The sequence below is a fragment of the Musa acuminata genome, chromosome BXJ3-3, assembly GCF_036884655.1.
Source record: "Musa acuminata AAA Group cultivar baxijiao chromosome BXJ3-3, Cavendish_Baxijiao_AAA, whole genome shotgun sequence".
Lineage (NCBI taxonomy): Eukaryota > Viridiplantae > Streptophyta > Magnoliopsida > Zingiberales > Musaceae > Musa > Musa acuminata.
In genome coordinates this window covers 34178954-34194126 of record NC_088351.1, presented here as the reverse complement: position 1 = coordinate 34194126, position 15173 = coordinate 34178954, and the positions used below count along the sequence as shown (strand labels likewise).

Below are 15173 nucleotides of genomic sequence, written 5' to 3'. Positions count from 1 at the left end.
ACGGAGACGAGAGCAAAGAAGGGGCGGTTGATTGTTTTGGTGATGGCGTTGCAGCAGCAACTCTTTTTGGAAGTCGTCTCCACGGACTGCTGCATCAGGTAAGAGTATATCACATTGCTGTTGGTTGTCCCATGGTCTCGTAACGTATCTTTTACTTGTTCGAATTCCTTGGTGTGGCGGCCACGTAAGGGGGTCGCCACGTGATATCATGACGGTGGATCTCCTCCTCGTGTCGCCGTGCTGCGGAATTGTGGGGTGGAAACGAGACAGGTGACCTGCAGTACGCTTCGACGATGCCAACAAATGATCAAAATGACCATGCTGCCCATCCTTTCCATGTACGTCGAGAAATGATGCTCCAACTAGGAGGGGCATTTCGGGCAGGCGGTTGTGGGTGCTCCGACGAGTCTCTTTCGAGGGCGTCCCAAGAATCACGAAACTGCCCTCGCCTCACGACGGAAGTCACCCCCCCGCTTGTTGGTTTCCTGCCAGCCACGAGATGCTTTCCGACCGGCCACGAAACGTGCCACGAGGGGAAACTGGGCATCGGCTGTGGGACCCCCAACTGGCCATAATAGTCTCCCCGTGTCTTCTCCATCAACTTAAAACTTTCGGGAACAGTACTAATCCAACATCAGCGTGGAACACAGGTAGTAAATATTTCCTTCTTTCCTTGGTAGGATGAGACAAGTTGCAAACGGTGGTCAGATGTGTTATCATCGACGCTGCAGCAATGCCATGTTCAAGAGAGTCCAAAACGCACTAGTTTGTCCGATACGTGTGCATGGGGAACATGGAGTTTGTCATGGCATGGTTAGATTACATCACGAGTTACTCCCTGGTCGAAGATCAAACGGTTCAGCGGGACTTGGCCCAGCATATCCGACGGCGGACCCGCTTCTACTGTACCGCGAGGGTGAGGTGGCACGAACTCCGAAGCAGATCTTGCAGGCTGTATAACACACCAGATCTCGCATTAACTGATGCTGCAGCCGACCCTTCACCGAGATCACTAAATGGATATTGGTGACATTGGATTCATGATCATAATGAGATGTTTTTATGAGCATATCTTTGGCCATATTAATGGATCTGATGCTATGTGTGGAAGTGCAGTGGAGAAGTTACTGTGGCGACAAGCCAAAGGCAAGTCAAAGAACCTGATGTAGAATTTTAGCAGGAACAGTGTCCCATATCCTCACAAACAGAGATAAGCGCGAGGGATTTCTGTGCATGTTAAGCACTCGGCGCATTGTTTCATCATTATTTCTTGTTTACAGTTCATGCGACTGTTTGGCCTTCGCATTTCCTGCTCAACTTGTGCCAGAGTGCCAACCAACTATTGCTTCAAAGACTTCTCTGGCCACAGCTCAAACAGCAGCGGGGTGTCAGCAGAACACCACCTCACACAAGCAGAAAAAGACGACTCATTGTTCTCAACAATGTCAAGTTTGGAACTCTGGTTAGCATCCAGAGGGAATCCAGTGGGCAACGTAACACCAGTGGGAGATGGCATTTGAGGGGATGAAGCTCTGTTCACCTAATGCTGCCACTTCATTGCAATCATGTGCTTTTTTGGTGAAGGAGATTCTTTCAGCTTTGAACCCCCCTCTCTCAGACGCTAGAGTGGGGGGACAATCCAAGCTTTTAGGTCATGGAACATGGCTTTCTAATAACTAGTCACATGTCTCTTCCTCAAGATCCTTGGTTGAAGAGCATTATTCTATGCCTGGATGGGAGTTTGTGTCATGGCCTCTCTCATTCCAACAAAAGGAATATGAGGATCTGCAATGATTTCTATACTTTTGGCTTTCTGAAAGGACCCTCATTGGAGCCACTAGGAACCATGTGATGGCTTCATGACTTTATGCAGAGCTGTTTGCATTTCATATCCTTGGTCTGTTGGATGGGGATTGAAGGAATGAGTAGCCTAAGTTTGCTGAAGCACCAACCAGGCACTGAGATCGCTATAAAGTTAGCTTGTCTTCTGAATTGGCTTACTTGTAGCTTTGTTGCCTTTTTGTTTGGCTCCATGGCAGTGGTAGAGTTGAAAAGCCGTCAAGCTTGTGAAGCAGTTGCACTAACATTGCAAGTTTAGTGCCTACTTCACTGAATTGGCAATAACAAGTCAAAAGGATTAAAAGCAGATGGGTCAGGCTGGGTTTAGATTTGAAGTAGGCCAATTGTTCAAGTAGCCCAATATCCTCTTCCCACACAACATAGGTTATCTGTCAGTGAAGTCTCGTCACTGATGAGGTAGAAGCCATGTTGATCGACAGTAAGTCCTCTGGTTTCTTGACCTTCACATAGTCTTGAAGCAGAACACTAAAAAGCAAACCTGTACTTCTCAGCTAGGCAAGTGGTTATGGGAGGAATCAATGAGCTTCTTTCCAAATAGTGTTCTGCAACTTAGTTTTGACTACCTTATTACTGTGACTTTTTTACTTTTTTGATGTTTCAGGTAGCACATTGGGAAATATGCATTTGATTTTTTTTAGCATCAGAGCTATGATTTCTCACATGATATCATAGTCAGCTAAAAGAATTAAGTTTGTTTTTCTTAGTTAATCAGAACTCGGAACTCTATAATTTTGATGAATAGTTGAGAGCACATAGCTCATCAAACAATTATACAGTGTTCATAGTCTTCAAACTGAATCTTAGCTTTCTTTTTGTTGCTCATCAAGGTTCAATCAGTAAACACTATATAATAAGAACTCAGAAATAACAACTTCAATCTTCACTCTTTCAGACTGTTTTTTGCTTAAGCTAATCAAGTGTTTTGCAGTACAGCTTTGGAGAATCTTCCACTATTTCCCCTGTGATGTTTTCTGCTTGGTTCCTGAAGATGTGGCACATGATGTTCTATTGCTTCATGAATAGGTAATCCTGATAGCTACTGGTAAACATCTCTATAGAAGAAACCACTGTATCATTGTAGAATTTTGTTTGCTGAATAGGATGACAAAAGACACAAACTTAAGAATAACATGTATTTTGCTACTTGGATCTGATACTGCCTAAATGCAAGTCCTTGTTGATTGATGCTTGATGACAATATATTCTTATGAAGTCTATGCAAGTTTAGCAGTTGAAGTGGATCCATCATAGTTTTTCCTACCACATCCAACTATATTAAATTATTGTCTCTGGAATTCTTCCTCGGTTTTTTGGCTATATGAAATTTAGAATGAGAACTCAGGAGGCCGCAGAGTTGCACATGTTGATTCATTCTTCTCCATGTTTTAGAAACAAAGGATAAGATGCCTCTGACTGAACATTAGGCAACTTGCAATTCTGATGCATTATTCAGTGTTTTCTTGTGCCGATATCATCTCTTTCGTTTTCTTATTTGCGGAATCGTACGACTACTTTTGACTTCCACACGCAGGTCACGAAAGCCAGCTGCGGTTGCGGTCAACAGCCGATGTGTTCTTTGCGATTTCTTAATTGTTTATGCGGATAAAAAAAGTCTGCTGCTGACATTAATTGAAGTTGGATTTTTTCCACCTCAAATTGATAACCTCTTGATATAAGTTCTTGAACTCCTATGAGAACAGCAAGCATTTCAACGCACTGCTTCAAGAAATCTACCTGGATTAGCAAAATGCCCTGTTTTCCTTCAGACAAACAAAGCCTTTACTGTCCTTTATGCACAGTGAACAAATTGCATCTCGCACCATTATATTGTCCCAACAAGATGTCATTCGGAGAAGTTGATTCTTTAATGGAAGTCAATGTTTTGAACTGCAACTTTTTTCGACCCAGAACGAATTCTGATGGCCAAGTTGTGTCGAACCAGCAAAAAATTGTCATTTATAATCAATCGCAAGAGTTGATATTCATTTGAACCGTCTTTCATATGTATGTAGTCGATGAACAGATTCACTGCAATCTATTCCAGCATAATAATTCTCTAACTAGAAAGCAAAGTTCTAAAGAATATCCAGCAGATGCTCAGCAAACCGATCATGTCTTGCTCTGCTGTGATATAACTCTGACTTCATGCTTTGGATTAAGCTTTATGTCCTTGGTCAACATTCCTTTCTGAACAACATATACATGGTCATTGTTGTAGATGGATTAATTTATAGATTTCATTTTCTTTGTTGAGTCACATCCTACACATTACCTTAATAAATAAATTAATCATTGTCCTTTAAGAAATGTCCATGGTGATGACTGTTTCCTTCTGTTGTTCATTGCATCTAGGCTGTCATTTGTGGTAGGAGCTTTCCCTCTGTGTCTATGGTTTCCATACATGTCTGAACTCTGAAACCATGTGAATGATGTGCTGCAATGCATTCTTAGCCCAATCTTTGGGCATATTTTTTTGCCTCTGCAAAAAACCAAGAAAGTTGTGAAGAGATGAACAGTACATATATGCTTTGACCTTTTCTTCCATCAAGTATCAACCAGCTGGAATCACATCTGTGGGCTGTGGAAGCTCAACTTTTGGGTGGAGAGGGAATTGGCTCTTATTCCACTTCCATCAGTCATGACCATACCAAGCTTTATCTCAATGGACAAAATGGATGGATGATGCATGGACCCAGCAACAGTTTAATCCAAATTAAACACACAAGTCTCAATTCATTAGGTTGGGATGAGAAGGACAGTTTTGTTTCGACCCACTTACTGCCACACTACTCGGCCTCTGCTTTGCAGGTCAGAATCTTGAAGTTCCATGAAGGCAGCAACTACTTCCACGACCACACAACCATGTGGAGCCTCAAGTATGTTGTGAATCATGAGAAGAGTGCATAGATTTGACAAAGCACGTATCTTGTGTGGGATTATCTAAAGATAGATTTGTACTTTAAAAAATGAGAGATGATGGATGGTCAAGTCTTGTGCCTCTTGCACGAAGGGAAGAGGGGGGTGGGGCGGTAGGTAGGCTGAGCTAGGAGTAGTGGTGGGGAAGGTCAAGAGTTGGAAGATGGAGTTTGTCTTCTTCTTCTTCTTCTTCTTCTTCTTCTTCTTCTTCTACTGTTTGGTTTCATCAAGGAAAAAAGGTGTTTGCACTTGGAGATAAAGCCACGGTCAAAAAGCCACAAACCAGAGAACAAATCAACATCATCTCTATCGATTCTTCCCTTGATGGAGAGCCTGGTTTCTTTCATTAGCAATGAGAACGAACGTGGCGAGCGAAGAAGAAGAAGCTGGAGAAAGCCGGTGAAAGGACTGACTCAACGAGTCATATCACAAAAGCAAAAGCGTGCGTGCGATTGAGTAGGGCATCAAAGAACAACCTGCCGTGAAAGATAAACCTTACGTGGACGACCACAACTACTAAATTAGTCCCACTTGATTAGCAGGCACATATGCCTAAGAAATCTGATATGATTGAAAAGAAAATTCAAACTTATGATCTAAGAAATCTGATATGACTGAAAAGAAAACTCAAACTTCCGATGTGATTGAAAAGAAGACTCAAACTTATGATCGATTGATAATGATTTTTTATAATATATTTAATCGGATAAAATATTTTACGATAGCATTCTATTTTGTGCTCTGCATGTATTTTGTATTGAAAGGCAGATGATATCCATAGATTAGTACTTCCAACACCGGCAAATCCAGGAAAGATTTCATCTGTACGATTACCAGACAAAGATAACTTCTCCCCAAGTCTTATTTGTATCACCAATGCACAACCTTCGTTGGCTGAGCTTGCTCAAATCATCATCATCAAAAGGTAGCTATCAGTACTCCACAGCGACCGTGGGTGGGCTCCTCGCCTGCCTAACGGATCATGTCGCCACCGGCAGCGCATAGTAGAAGAATAAATCCAAAGCCGGTGTGATCGCGACCTGTCGTGCTATGAATTCAACGCTACCTAATGAGCCGCGTAATCGACCGGCGGTAATCCGGCGATCTCACTGCAACGATGGCAAGTCATGGAGATAACACAAGGGGATGATATCTGAGGACGACCCACTCCAGTCGTGGAATGTATAGCCTCGCTTGCTTGACGCCATGAAGAGCTCCGACGCTGCCATCTTCGGGTCCCCGTCTTGCTGCAGAAACGACAGTGGTTCCACTGTGCACGCCTTTTTCGTCTCTGGTTTGTGGACGTCGGATCGTCTTCGGACAACAGCGATGGAGGCAGGTGGAGTGACGGCAATGGACATATGGTTTGGCACCGATCGTTGCTTTGCCCATCCTTTGGTCAATTTCAAGTACAGTACCATGAATTAAGAAGGATATTATTGTGAAACATAAGTTATGCTAAAATTATCGTGATCATTTCAATATTTTAATAATATATTATCATATTCTAAATCATAAAATTATAATAATATATTATCATGATTATGTCAAATAATAAGGATCATGATTTCAATAATCTTTTAATATTTTAATAATATATTATCATATTTAAAAAAAATAAATATAAAAACATATTATCATGATTATATCAAATAATGAGGATCACTCTAGCAAAGCTCTTTTTCTTCGAGTATTTTATTCTCTATTTTTTGATAATCAATAATGTCTCGCTATTCATTATCATTTTCAACTTAGAGAATAATCTTAAAGTTATTAATCCTCATCATATTTTTTAGATCCATCAATATCATTTTCTTAGAAGTGCTAGTAGTATCGCTCTCTCTCCTCAAATCATTCCTTATGTAGTTTTTACAAAATCCTTGTGATTCAAGCTTGCAACAATATATGCCAATGGATCATCTTATATAATTTTGAGAAACTCTCCAAACTTTCAAAGGGCACATAATGTATTTTTAATTATATGCAAGCTATCAAAACTTAGGCAAATGGATTTATCAATAATTTTGCTAACAAAGCTAATTCTAACAATAAAGGAAAAATCCATAACTAGCAAAATAATTATCTAAATAATCATTCTGGAGACAACATGCAACAATGTCACAACAAAAGTGTTAACAAATTGGAGCAACAATTCAATAATAAAGTCATCTATCAAATATATGATATGAAAAGTTATGTTGCTAAGAAATGTCATCGCTTGCAAGCTACTATTCTATAGATATTTTAGCCTTCATACCCATCTTATTTTACATATCATATTACACCTATCATATGCTCACTTTGTTACTCAATCCTTTCAATCTTCATCAAACTGACTTCATATCATATCATGATAGGTGATGGTAAATGTCTTAAAAATAATTTATATTGATTCTACAAATCTTCCCTCTTCCTTAAATCTTTTTTTTATATTTTTTTATGTTCATTATGTTCCTAATATGAAGAACCTAAAATTTATCTCTAAATTATATTTTTTTTAATAATATTTATATTCAATTATTATATTTTTTATTTGTTGTAAAGGATCTTAATACAAGGCCACATCTTATAGAGGTGCTAAATAGACATTGAGCTTATGAATGGCCAACTATTATACATTTACATCAAAATCCATCTTTACTTTGACCACCATTAATGCTCCATTTAAAAAAAACCTACATAATCATTTAAGACATTCTTCTTTTAAGGTTCTAAATCATATTATTTGTCATTCTAATTTACTTTTATCATCAACATATTATTATTTTTTATGTAATTTATGCACATACAATAAAATTCATAAGCTTCCATTTTTTACATCTTCTCTAGTAAGTAATTCACCTCGACTCATGATGAATTTAACTACTATCTTATTTTTTTTATCATTTTATAAAGTTTATATAATTATTTTCTATGAAGTAAAAAATATAAAGTATTCATTATTTTTCTTAAATTTAAACTTTTTGTCCAATGATTCATTATTTTATTTTACTCTAATAATAATGGTAAATTTTAAAAACTTTATATATTTTTTAAAACCAATGGAATCTCTTATTTTCTCACCACTTCATATATTTCTAAACATAATGAAACCAGAGAATGTCGTCATTAGCACGTCGTCCGAATTGGTCTCACACTCGTTCCTCAAACTTCTTTATCTCTTTAATTTTAGTCTCATGTGTTTGTTGGATCAATATCTTATTAATCATATGTCCACTTCAGTTCTCAATATGGTTTCATCATTTGAAAAATTATTTGAATCTACTTTTAACTATAGTAAATTACTTATATTTTAGTGTCTATGTTATCCATGGTTAAACCCTTCACACATAATAAATTGGATGCCCGATCAAAATCATGTATTTTTTCTTAGATATTCTACCAACCAAAATATTTTTAAATATTTTGATCCATCGACTAAAAGAATTTTTATTTTTTATAAAAAAATATTTTGATTTTATGGAATCTATTTTTTCTTATAAATTACTTGACCTTTTTTTGTCTCAACTTTTCAATAATTTAGTTGATTGAGTTCCTAAAATTTATAAATCAATCTAAGCACCTTATTCACCTGGGACCCATCAGGTCTCTACGCAATGGTGCATGATAAATAATAAGTTACATAATCCATCCAATTGTCCTATGAGAATATCACTCATCAAGAGAATTCATAATAAAGTTTGGTTTCAATATCCCTTATTAAATTCTTCTTGTCTAATACATCATGGAGATAATAATTCAATCAATAGTTATAAAATAGTTAATTCATTCAATAGTTAATAGTTAATAGATCCAAAAATTAAGTCTTTAAATTAATTTTTTTTATAAAATAATCTCAAAAATTCATTTATGAGCCTTTTACTATCAACCAAGTTCTAAAAATTCTTGAACGGTGAGTAGTATCTGGATAATATAATATTTTATCACGAAATAATATATGAGACTTAGTCTCATCTTATCTAAATTAAACCTTTATAGGGTACAATTGAGTTTTTCATATCAAACAAAATTTGAAAGGTCCATTAATAAGTATAAAATATGACTTATTATAAAACGATTTCATCAACAATCTAGGCCTTAAGTACCATAACACATTTAGCTAAGTTATCAAGCTAATAACAATCTTATTATTTTATATCTTATCTTATCTAACAATCGGGGGACTTCAATAATTGAACATGAATAATATTTTTTTATAATCATTTTTCCAATAATGTACTTATGAAGTAATATACATGCTTTATTAATTATAATTTTACTCAACAAATTTATAAGATGCATAAAGGCTCAAGCAAAGGTATCATAAATTCGAAAGACATCTAGTCTCAATTGAATTTCATAATTCTCAGTCTAATTTATTAGTTTATATAAATAATATAATTATTAATATAATAAAATTAATAATAATTAATCATTTTATTCGATAGCTCGAAAAAATCGATCTAATTGGTTAATTCCATGATGTATGTTGTCCTCGTTCCGAGATAATAATCATTTGTTATACATTTCCAGTGCAAGGATCAAAGTCGATCATCTCTTTTTAAAGTAAATATTTATTTTCAGAGTGTTATCGTCAACAGTCATCCTTTATGATTCGTGCTTCGTTTTCCATCAGCTAATTTTTTTTTAGGAAGAAAGTACGTTGAAGTATTCCATTATATCAATCCTGTTAGTTTGGCAAGTCCCATAGTCCCACATCGGGAAAATCAGACTTGTTGTCTCGTCTTGGAACTATAAATAAGGGCCTGAGCTTTGATGTTAGATACACCACGAGAAGTACCACAGACACCACAAGAAGTACAGCAGGCATCACAAGAAAACCTGCTTATGGTTTGAAGTCTTCTTGTTTAGGAAGCTGAAGGTGTTTTATGGCCTAGGAACATTTCCTAAGGCATTTGTAAGTGTCCCTCTTTTATAGTAGTAATTTGCTCCTCTTTCTTCCGTGGATGTAGGTCAAAGTCAATTGACCGAACCACGTATATCTGGTGTTCTGGTGTTTTATTTGTTCTTGTCGCTTTATTCTTTCCGCTTTATTATCTTGTTGTGTTGCCAAAATTATCCTTTGGTAAATATCCTGGGGCTAGCTCTAACAAACTGGTAACAACTTCGGCATGTGGCAACTCAAGATGGAGGCCATTCTGGTTCAAGACGGAGTTGATTTGGCACTTCAGGGTGCTGAGAACATTCCAGATGGTACGTCAAAAGAAGATCTTGCGGGTATGGATAAGAAGGCCCGATCCAGCATCATTCTAAATCTCTCTGATGAGGTTTTACGGGAGGTAGCTACGGAGACTACGGCTAAGAGCATGTGGGACAAGCTTAAAGCTTTGTACATGAAGAGGACAGTGGAGAATCGTCTCTACTTGAAGCAGAGACTGTATATGCTTCGGATGGTTGAAGGTACATCTATACTCTCGCATCTTGATAAGTTTGATTCTTTGGTTATGGATTTGGAGAATATAGATGCAAAAATTGATGATGAGGATAAGGCTTTGTTGCTCTTGTGTTCTCTTCCCCAATCTTTTAAGCATTTCCGTGATACTTTGATTTATGGAAAAGAAACAGTTTCGTATCAGGAAATTAAATCTGCACTAAAATCTAAGGAGCAAATAGACAGAGATATCACTGGGGAAAGTAGAGGAAATCAGGCTGAGGGTCTGGTTGTCAGGGATAAAATGGATAAAAGAGAATTTGACAGTAGTAGATCTAAATCTAGATCTAAATCCAGACATAGAAATTTGGAATGCAGATATTGTCATAAAATGGGGCACATTAAGATTGATTGCTTTAAATTGAAAAATAAATTAAAGCAAAAGGAAAAATTTGTTGAGAAAACTATTGAATCCGCTGAAGCTAGTGTAGCATCTGATGAGAATTTTGGAAATATTTTCTTTGCTACTGATGACAGGACAAAGTCTAAAAATGAATGGATTTTAGATTCAGGTTGTTCTTATCACATGTGTCCCAATAGGGATTTGTTTTCCACATATGAATCTAGTAATGGTGGAATTGTTTTGATGGGCAATAATGCCGCATGTGATGTTGTTGGTAGAGGAACAATCCGAATTAAAATGCATGATGGTATTGTGAGGACGCTCACAAATGTTAGACATGTTCCTGATTTGAAAAAGAATCTCATCTCTTTAGGCACCCTAGAGGCTCTTGGGTGTAAATACACAGCTGAAGGTGGAGTTATGAAAGTTTCTAGAAGTGCTCTTGTTGTTATGAAAGCTTGTAGGTCTGGTAGCTTGTATATTCTGCAGGGAACTACTGTCACAGGTTCGGTTGCAGTCTCGTCATCATCATTGTCTGATTCTGACATCACTAAATTATGACATATGCGTCATATGAGAAATATTCGACCACCACAAAGATATGCAAATTTGGTTGCATATGCTTTGTCTGTTGCAGAAGAAACAAGTGAAGTTGGTGAGCCTACTTCCTATTCAGATGCAGTTTCTTGTGATAATTCCGCTAAGTGGTTGATTGCTGAGGGAAAAGTCCTTGTTCAGAAAATTCATACGAAGGACAATCCAGCTGATATGTTTACGAAGCCTCTTCCGGTTTACAAGTTCAAGCAGTGCTTGGACTTGGTTGGTGTTCATTGTTGGTGATTGCCCGTTGGGGCTTTTGTGAAGAAGGTGGAGCAAGTTTTGTTAGGACATGCCAAGGTGGAGATTTGTTAGTTTGGCAAGTCCCATAGTCCCACATCGGGAAAATCAGACTTGTTGTCTCGTCTTGGAACTATAAATAAGGGCCTGAGCTTTGATGTTAGATACACCACGAGAAGTACCACAGACACCACAAGAAGTACAGCAGGCATCACAAGAAAACCTGCTTATGGTTTGAAGTCTTCTTGTTTAGGAAGCTGAAGGTGTTTTATGGCCTAGGAACATTTCCTAAGGCATTTGTAAGTGTCCCTCTTTTATAGTAGTAATTTGCTCCTCTTTCTTCCGTGGATGTAGGTCAAAGTCAATTGACCGAACCACGTATATCTGGTGTTCTGGTGTTTTATTTGTTCTTGTCGCTTTATTCTTTCCGCTTTATTATCTTGTTGTGTTGCCAAAATTATCCTTTGGTAAATATCCTGGGGCTAGCTCTAACAAATCCCACCATATCTCTCTCTCTCTCTTCTATTTAAGCTCTTCTTTCCTCCCGTACTTGTTACTGTAAACCCTCTCTCTCTTTTTCTCTCTCTCTCTCATCCATTACCATGAGCTTCTTGAGCATGGTGGAGGCGAGGATGCCGCCGGGGTTCAGGTTCCACCCACGGGACGATGAGCTTGTTTGCGACTACCTCACGAAGAAGGTCTGTGGCAACAGCGGCATCTACGGCTGTCCCATGATGATCGACGTCGATCTGAACAAGTGCGAACCATGGGACCTCCCTGGTAACGCCACTAACCACACGCAATCTCTTTCTATATCATCATGTAGCATCCTCTCTCTCTCTCTCTCTCTCTCTCTCTCTCTCTCTGTCTTTGGGGTTCATGCTTTCTGTGAATGAACAGCTAGGGTTCTCTCCGCTTTAGGTTTTCCTTTGCGCAGGTGTGCAAGATACCTTCACTGTAGAGATCTTGGAGCACTACTGGGATTTATCTTTCTCTCCCTTATTTTCACTTTTCAGAGCACTACTGAAATTATCTCCACCAAATTATTAGGTTTTCTTGGAAAAAACACATCTTTTTTTCCATATTCTTCTCTTTCGAATGTCCCAAATTCCTTCTTTTCCTCAAACACGCACTTGTCCCACCTATACTGAGATAGGATATCATGGAACAGACCTCAGTTGCGCCCTTTATGTTCTTCATCTTCATCTCTCTCTCTCTCTTTCTCTTTCTCTCTCTCCACAAACCCCCCCCCACACAAAGAAAAGAGAAAAAAAGACCTCTCTCTCTCCCAAATTATTGTGACTATGGAGAATTTGTTATAGAAATATATTCCTAGAAAAGAAAAAAAAGGACATCTTTCTCTCTCTCTCTTTCTCTCTCTTTCAAATTCCTCCTAGAACGGAAAAAAGGGCATTAAAGTTCATCATCTACTTTGCTTCTTGAAGTAATTTTTAGCTTCTTAACATTAAACCAGTGGCCAGACCTAATAAATCTAAAAGAAGTATCCAAACAATAATTGTTAATAGTGCTGTTCATACTATGGTACAAAATGCCTTTTACTTTCTAATCATACATCTAATAAATACAATATGCATGTACCTCCCCTAGTTCTTGTTCTTTTCCCCTACTCTAACACGAAATATTCTCTACCAAAGGTTTGGCCTCTTTCTACAAAAAGCCTTTCATGTTTCTTGATCCACACTTGGTGGGTGAGCTCCCACCTTCCTCTCCAATGATTCCTGTCAAATCTTTTCAGGCAACAATTTCAGATACTGAAATAAATTCACATATTACGGCAGTGTTATGTAGTTTTAGATTCTTAGTCACTTCTAGCCTCCTGTTTAGCCAACCCTTGTGGGCACCATCTTTGATGTGATGTGATGATGTTCAATAAAGCTTCTAGGATTAGATATGTCTCTTTCACCATACTAATTTTTATTGGGTCAGTGAAACTGTAAGACTAGACATTCATCTTTCCCGATATATAAACATTTTGATGAGGATGGGGAAAGATATTAGCTAGATGTTGAATGAAATCCAAAACAAGTTGGTGATGGGAAATCAAATGTATCAATGTATCTTGTGTGGCCTCTCTCGATGGGGCAGGCAGCTTCAGGGAACATGACTACATGATGTTTTGCGTGGCACTGTTTCCCTGACCTTGATTGCTTTTGTCTTTATTTTGCTTCTTTCTGTGGCATCATCTCAACTCTTTTGAAGTCAACAAGTAGTGTTTATCCTTCAACTCAAAGTAGTAGTAGTAGTAGTAGTAATAATAATAATAATAATAGGTGTTATTGCATCAAATCATAGCAATCATTTATCATGGAGCTGAACATTACTTGACGTAAACCTATGTATGAGGTTGCTCACAAACTGTGTGTGGAATCCAGTAGATTCATTAGCCAAGCAGAAGCCAAGATCAATCTATACTATACCCCTCGAGAATGAATTGATGCGCAGTTCATCTTCATGCTAGTTTTGTGTTTGTGGGACAGAGATGGCATGTGTGGGCGGCAAAGAGTGGTTCTTCTTCAGCCTGCCGGACCGGAAGTACGCGACCGGGCAGCGGACGAACCGTGCAACCGAGTCAGGCTACTGGAAGGCGACGGGGAAAGACCGGCAGGTGATCCGGCGAGGACTACTCGTTGGCATGAGGAAGACGCTGGTCTTCTACCAAGGAAGAGCACCCAAGGGAAGGAAAACTAATTGGGTCATGCATGAGTTCCGCATGGTGGCGAGAGCTGATGACCCACAGAAGCTTTCTCTCGAGGTAAACTCGCTTCACTCCTTCACATGATGATGCACATTGAGTTCTAAGGATTCTCGAAGCTTAACTCCTTGTATGATATGCACGTCGATGCATATCATACAAAAGTCTCTCTCCTCCTATCCATTACAAAAATGTTACATGAATATTTATTGCACAGCAAATAAATTCATCGTTGCATGTATACGATGATGAAGTCTTATGATCTACTCCCTCTCCCATGCTTCTACTTCAAACAGGAGGATTGGGTCCTGTGTAGAGTCTTCCACAAGAGCAGAGCGCTGAGCGGCCAGCCAGCCACGGAGGCCGGCGATGGCGAGGATATCTCCTCCTCCTTCCTCCCTCCTCTCATGAACGGCTACCTCACCTTCGAGCAGGTGTCCTGCTTCTCCAACCTCGGTCCAGTACACCCAGCGTCAGGAAGAACCCACGAAGCTAATCCTTCCTCCTCGTTTGCACGAATCCTGCAAACCAGGAGCAGCTTAGCTCATGCCGGGGGATTACCGAGCTTGGATTCTTCTGATAACGTCGCGAACTACTTCACCAAGTTGGATAGCAGCAATCCATGGAGGGAGGCCCCGAGAAGCTCCGATGGCAACGTCAACTCGTACATGTGGAACCCATTTTGAGGACACTCTCTTTCTAGTTAGTCAATCATAATTTTATGATTGACATAAATATCTTCTTTAAATAAATAATAAAAATATTAAATTAAGAATATTTAAATATTTTTTTATTAAAATTTTTATTATAATTTTTTATACTCTTTACGACTAATTACGAAAGCTAGTCTTTAACACGTGTATATGAGATTATTAACTTAATCATGATCGTGGAACCTCTTCCGACTTCGATCTTTATGTAGTATTTTTCTACTTCAAAAGATATTTTTGAATAATTTTACGTATCAAGGTTCAAATCATATGACTGAGATATCAATAATATTTTTTTATAACATATTATATTATAAAATAAAATTAATTTTATATTATTTATTTGGTGGTCCAAAAATTGAT

The 15173-nt window shown here is 38.1% G+C and overlaps 1 protein-coding gene across 1 annotated transcript; it reads left to right on the top strand.

Moving 5' to 3' along the window:
• Positions 1-11957: 11957 nt before the first annotated feature.
• LOC135632639 (NAC domain-containing protein 21/22-like) lies at positions 11958-14886 on the top strand. The gene is made up of 3 exons (XM_065141275.1): positions 11958-12167; positions 13886-14160; positions 14397-14886. Exons 1-3 carry the CDS (start codon positions 11990-11992, stop codon positions 14784-14786), a joined length of 843 nt encoding a protein of 280 aa, XP_064997347.1. The 5' UTR covers positions 11958-11989; the 3' UTR covers positions 14787-14886.
• Positions 14887-15173: the final 287 nt, after the last annotated feature.

Coding starts and splice junctions, on each gene's coding strand:
- LOC135632639 (XM_065141275.1), top strand. CDS start 11,990: ATGAGCTTCTTGAGCATGGTGGAGGCGAGGATGCCGCCGGGGTTCAGG. Junction 12,168..13,885: donor CGAACCATGGGACCTCCCTG/GTAACGCCACTA, acceptor TTTGTGGGACAG/AGATGGCATGTGTGGGCGGC. Junction 14,161..14,396: donor CACAGAAGCTTTCTCTCGAG/GTAAACTCGCTT, acceptor TACTTCAAACAG/GAGGATTGGGTCCTGTGTAG.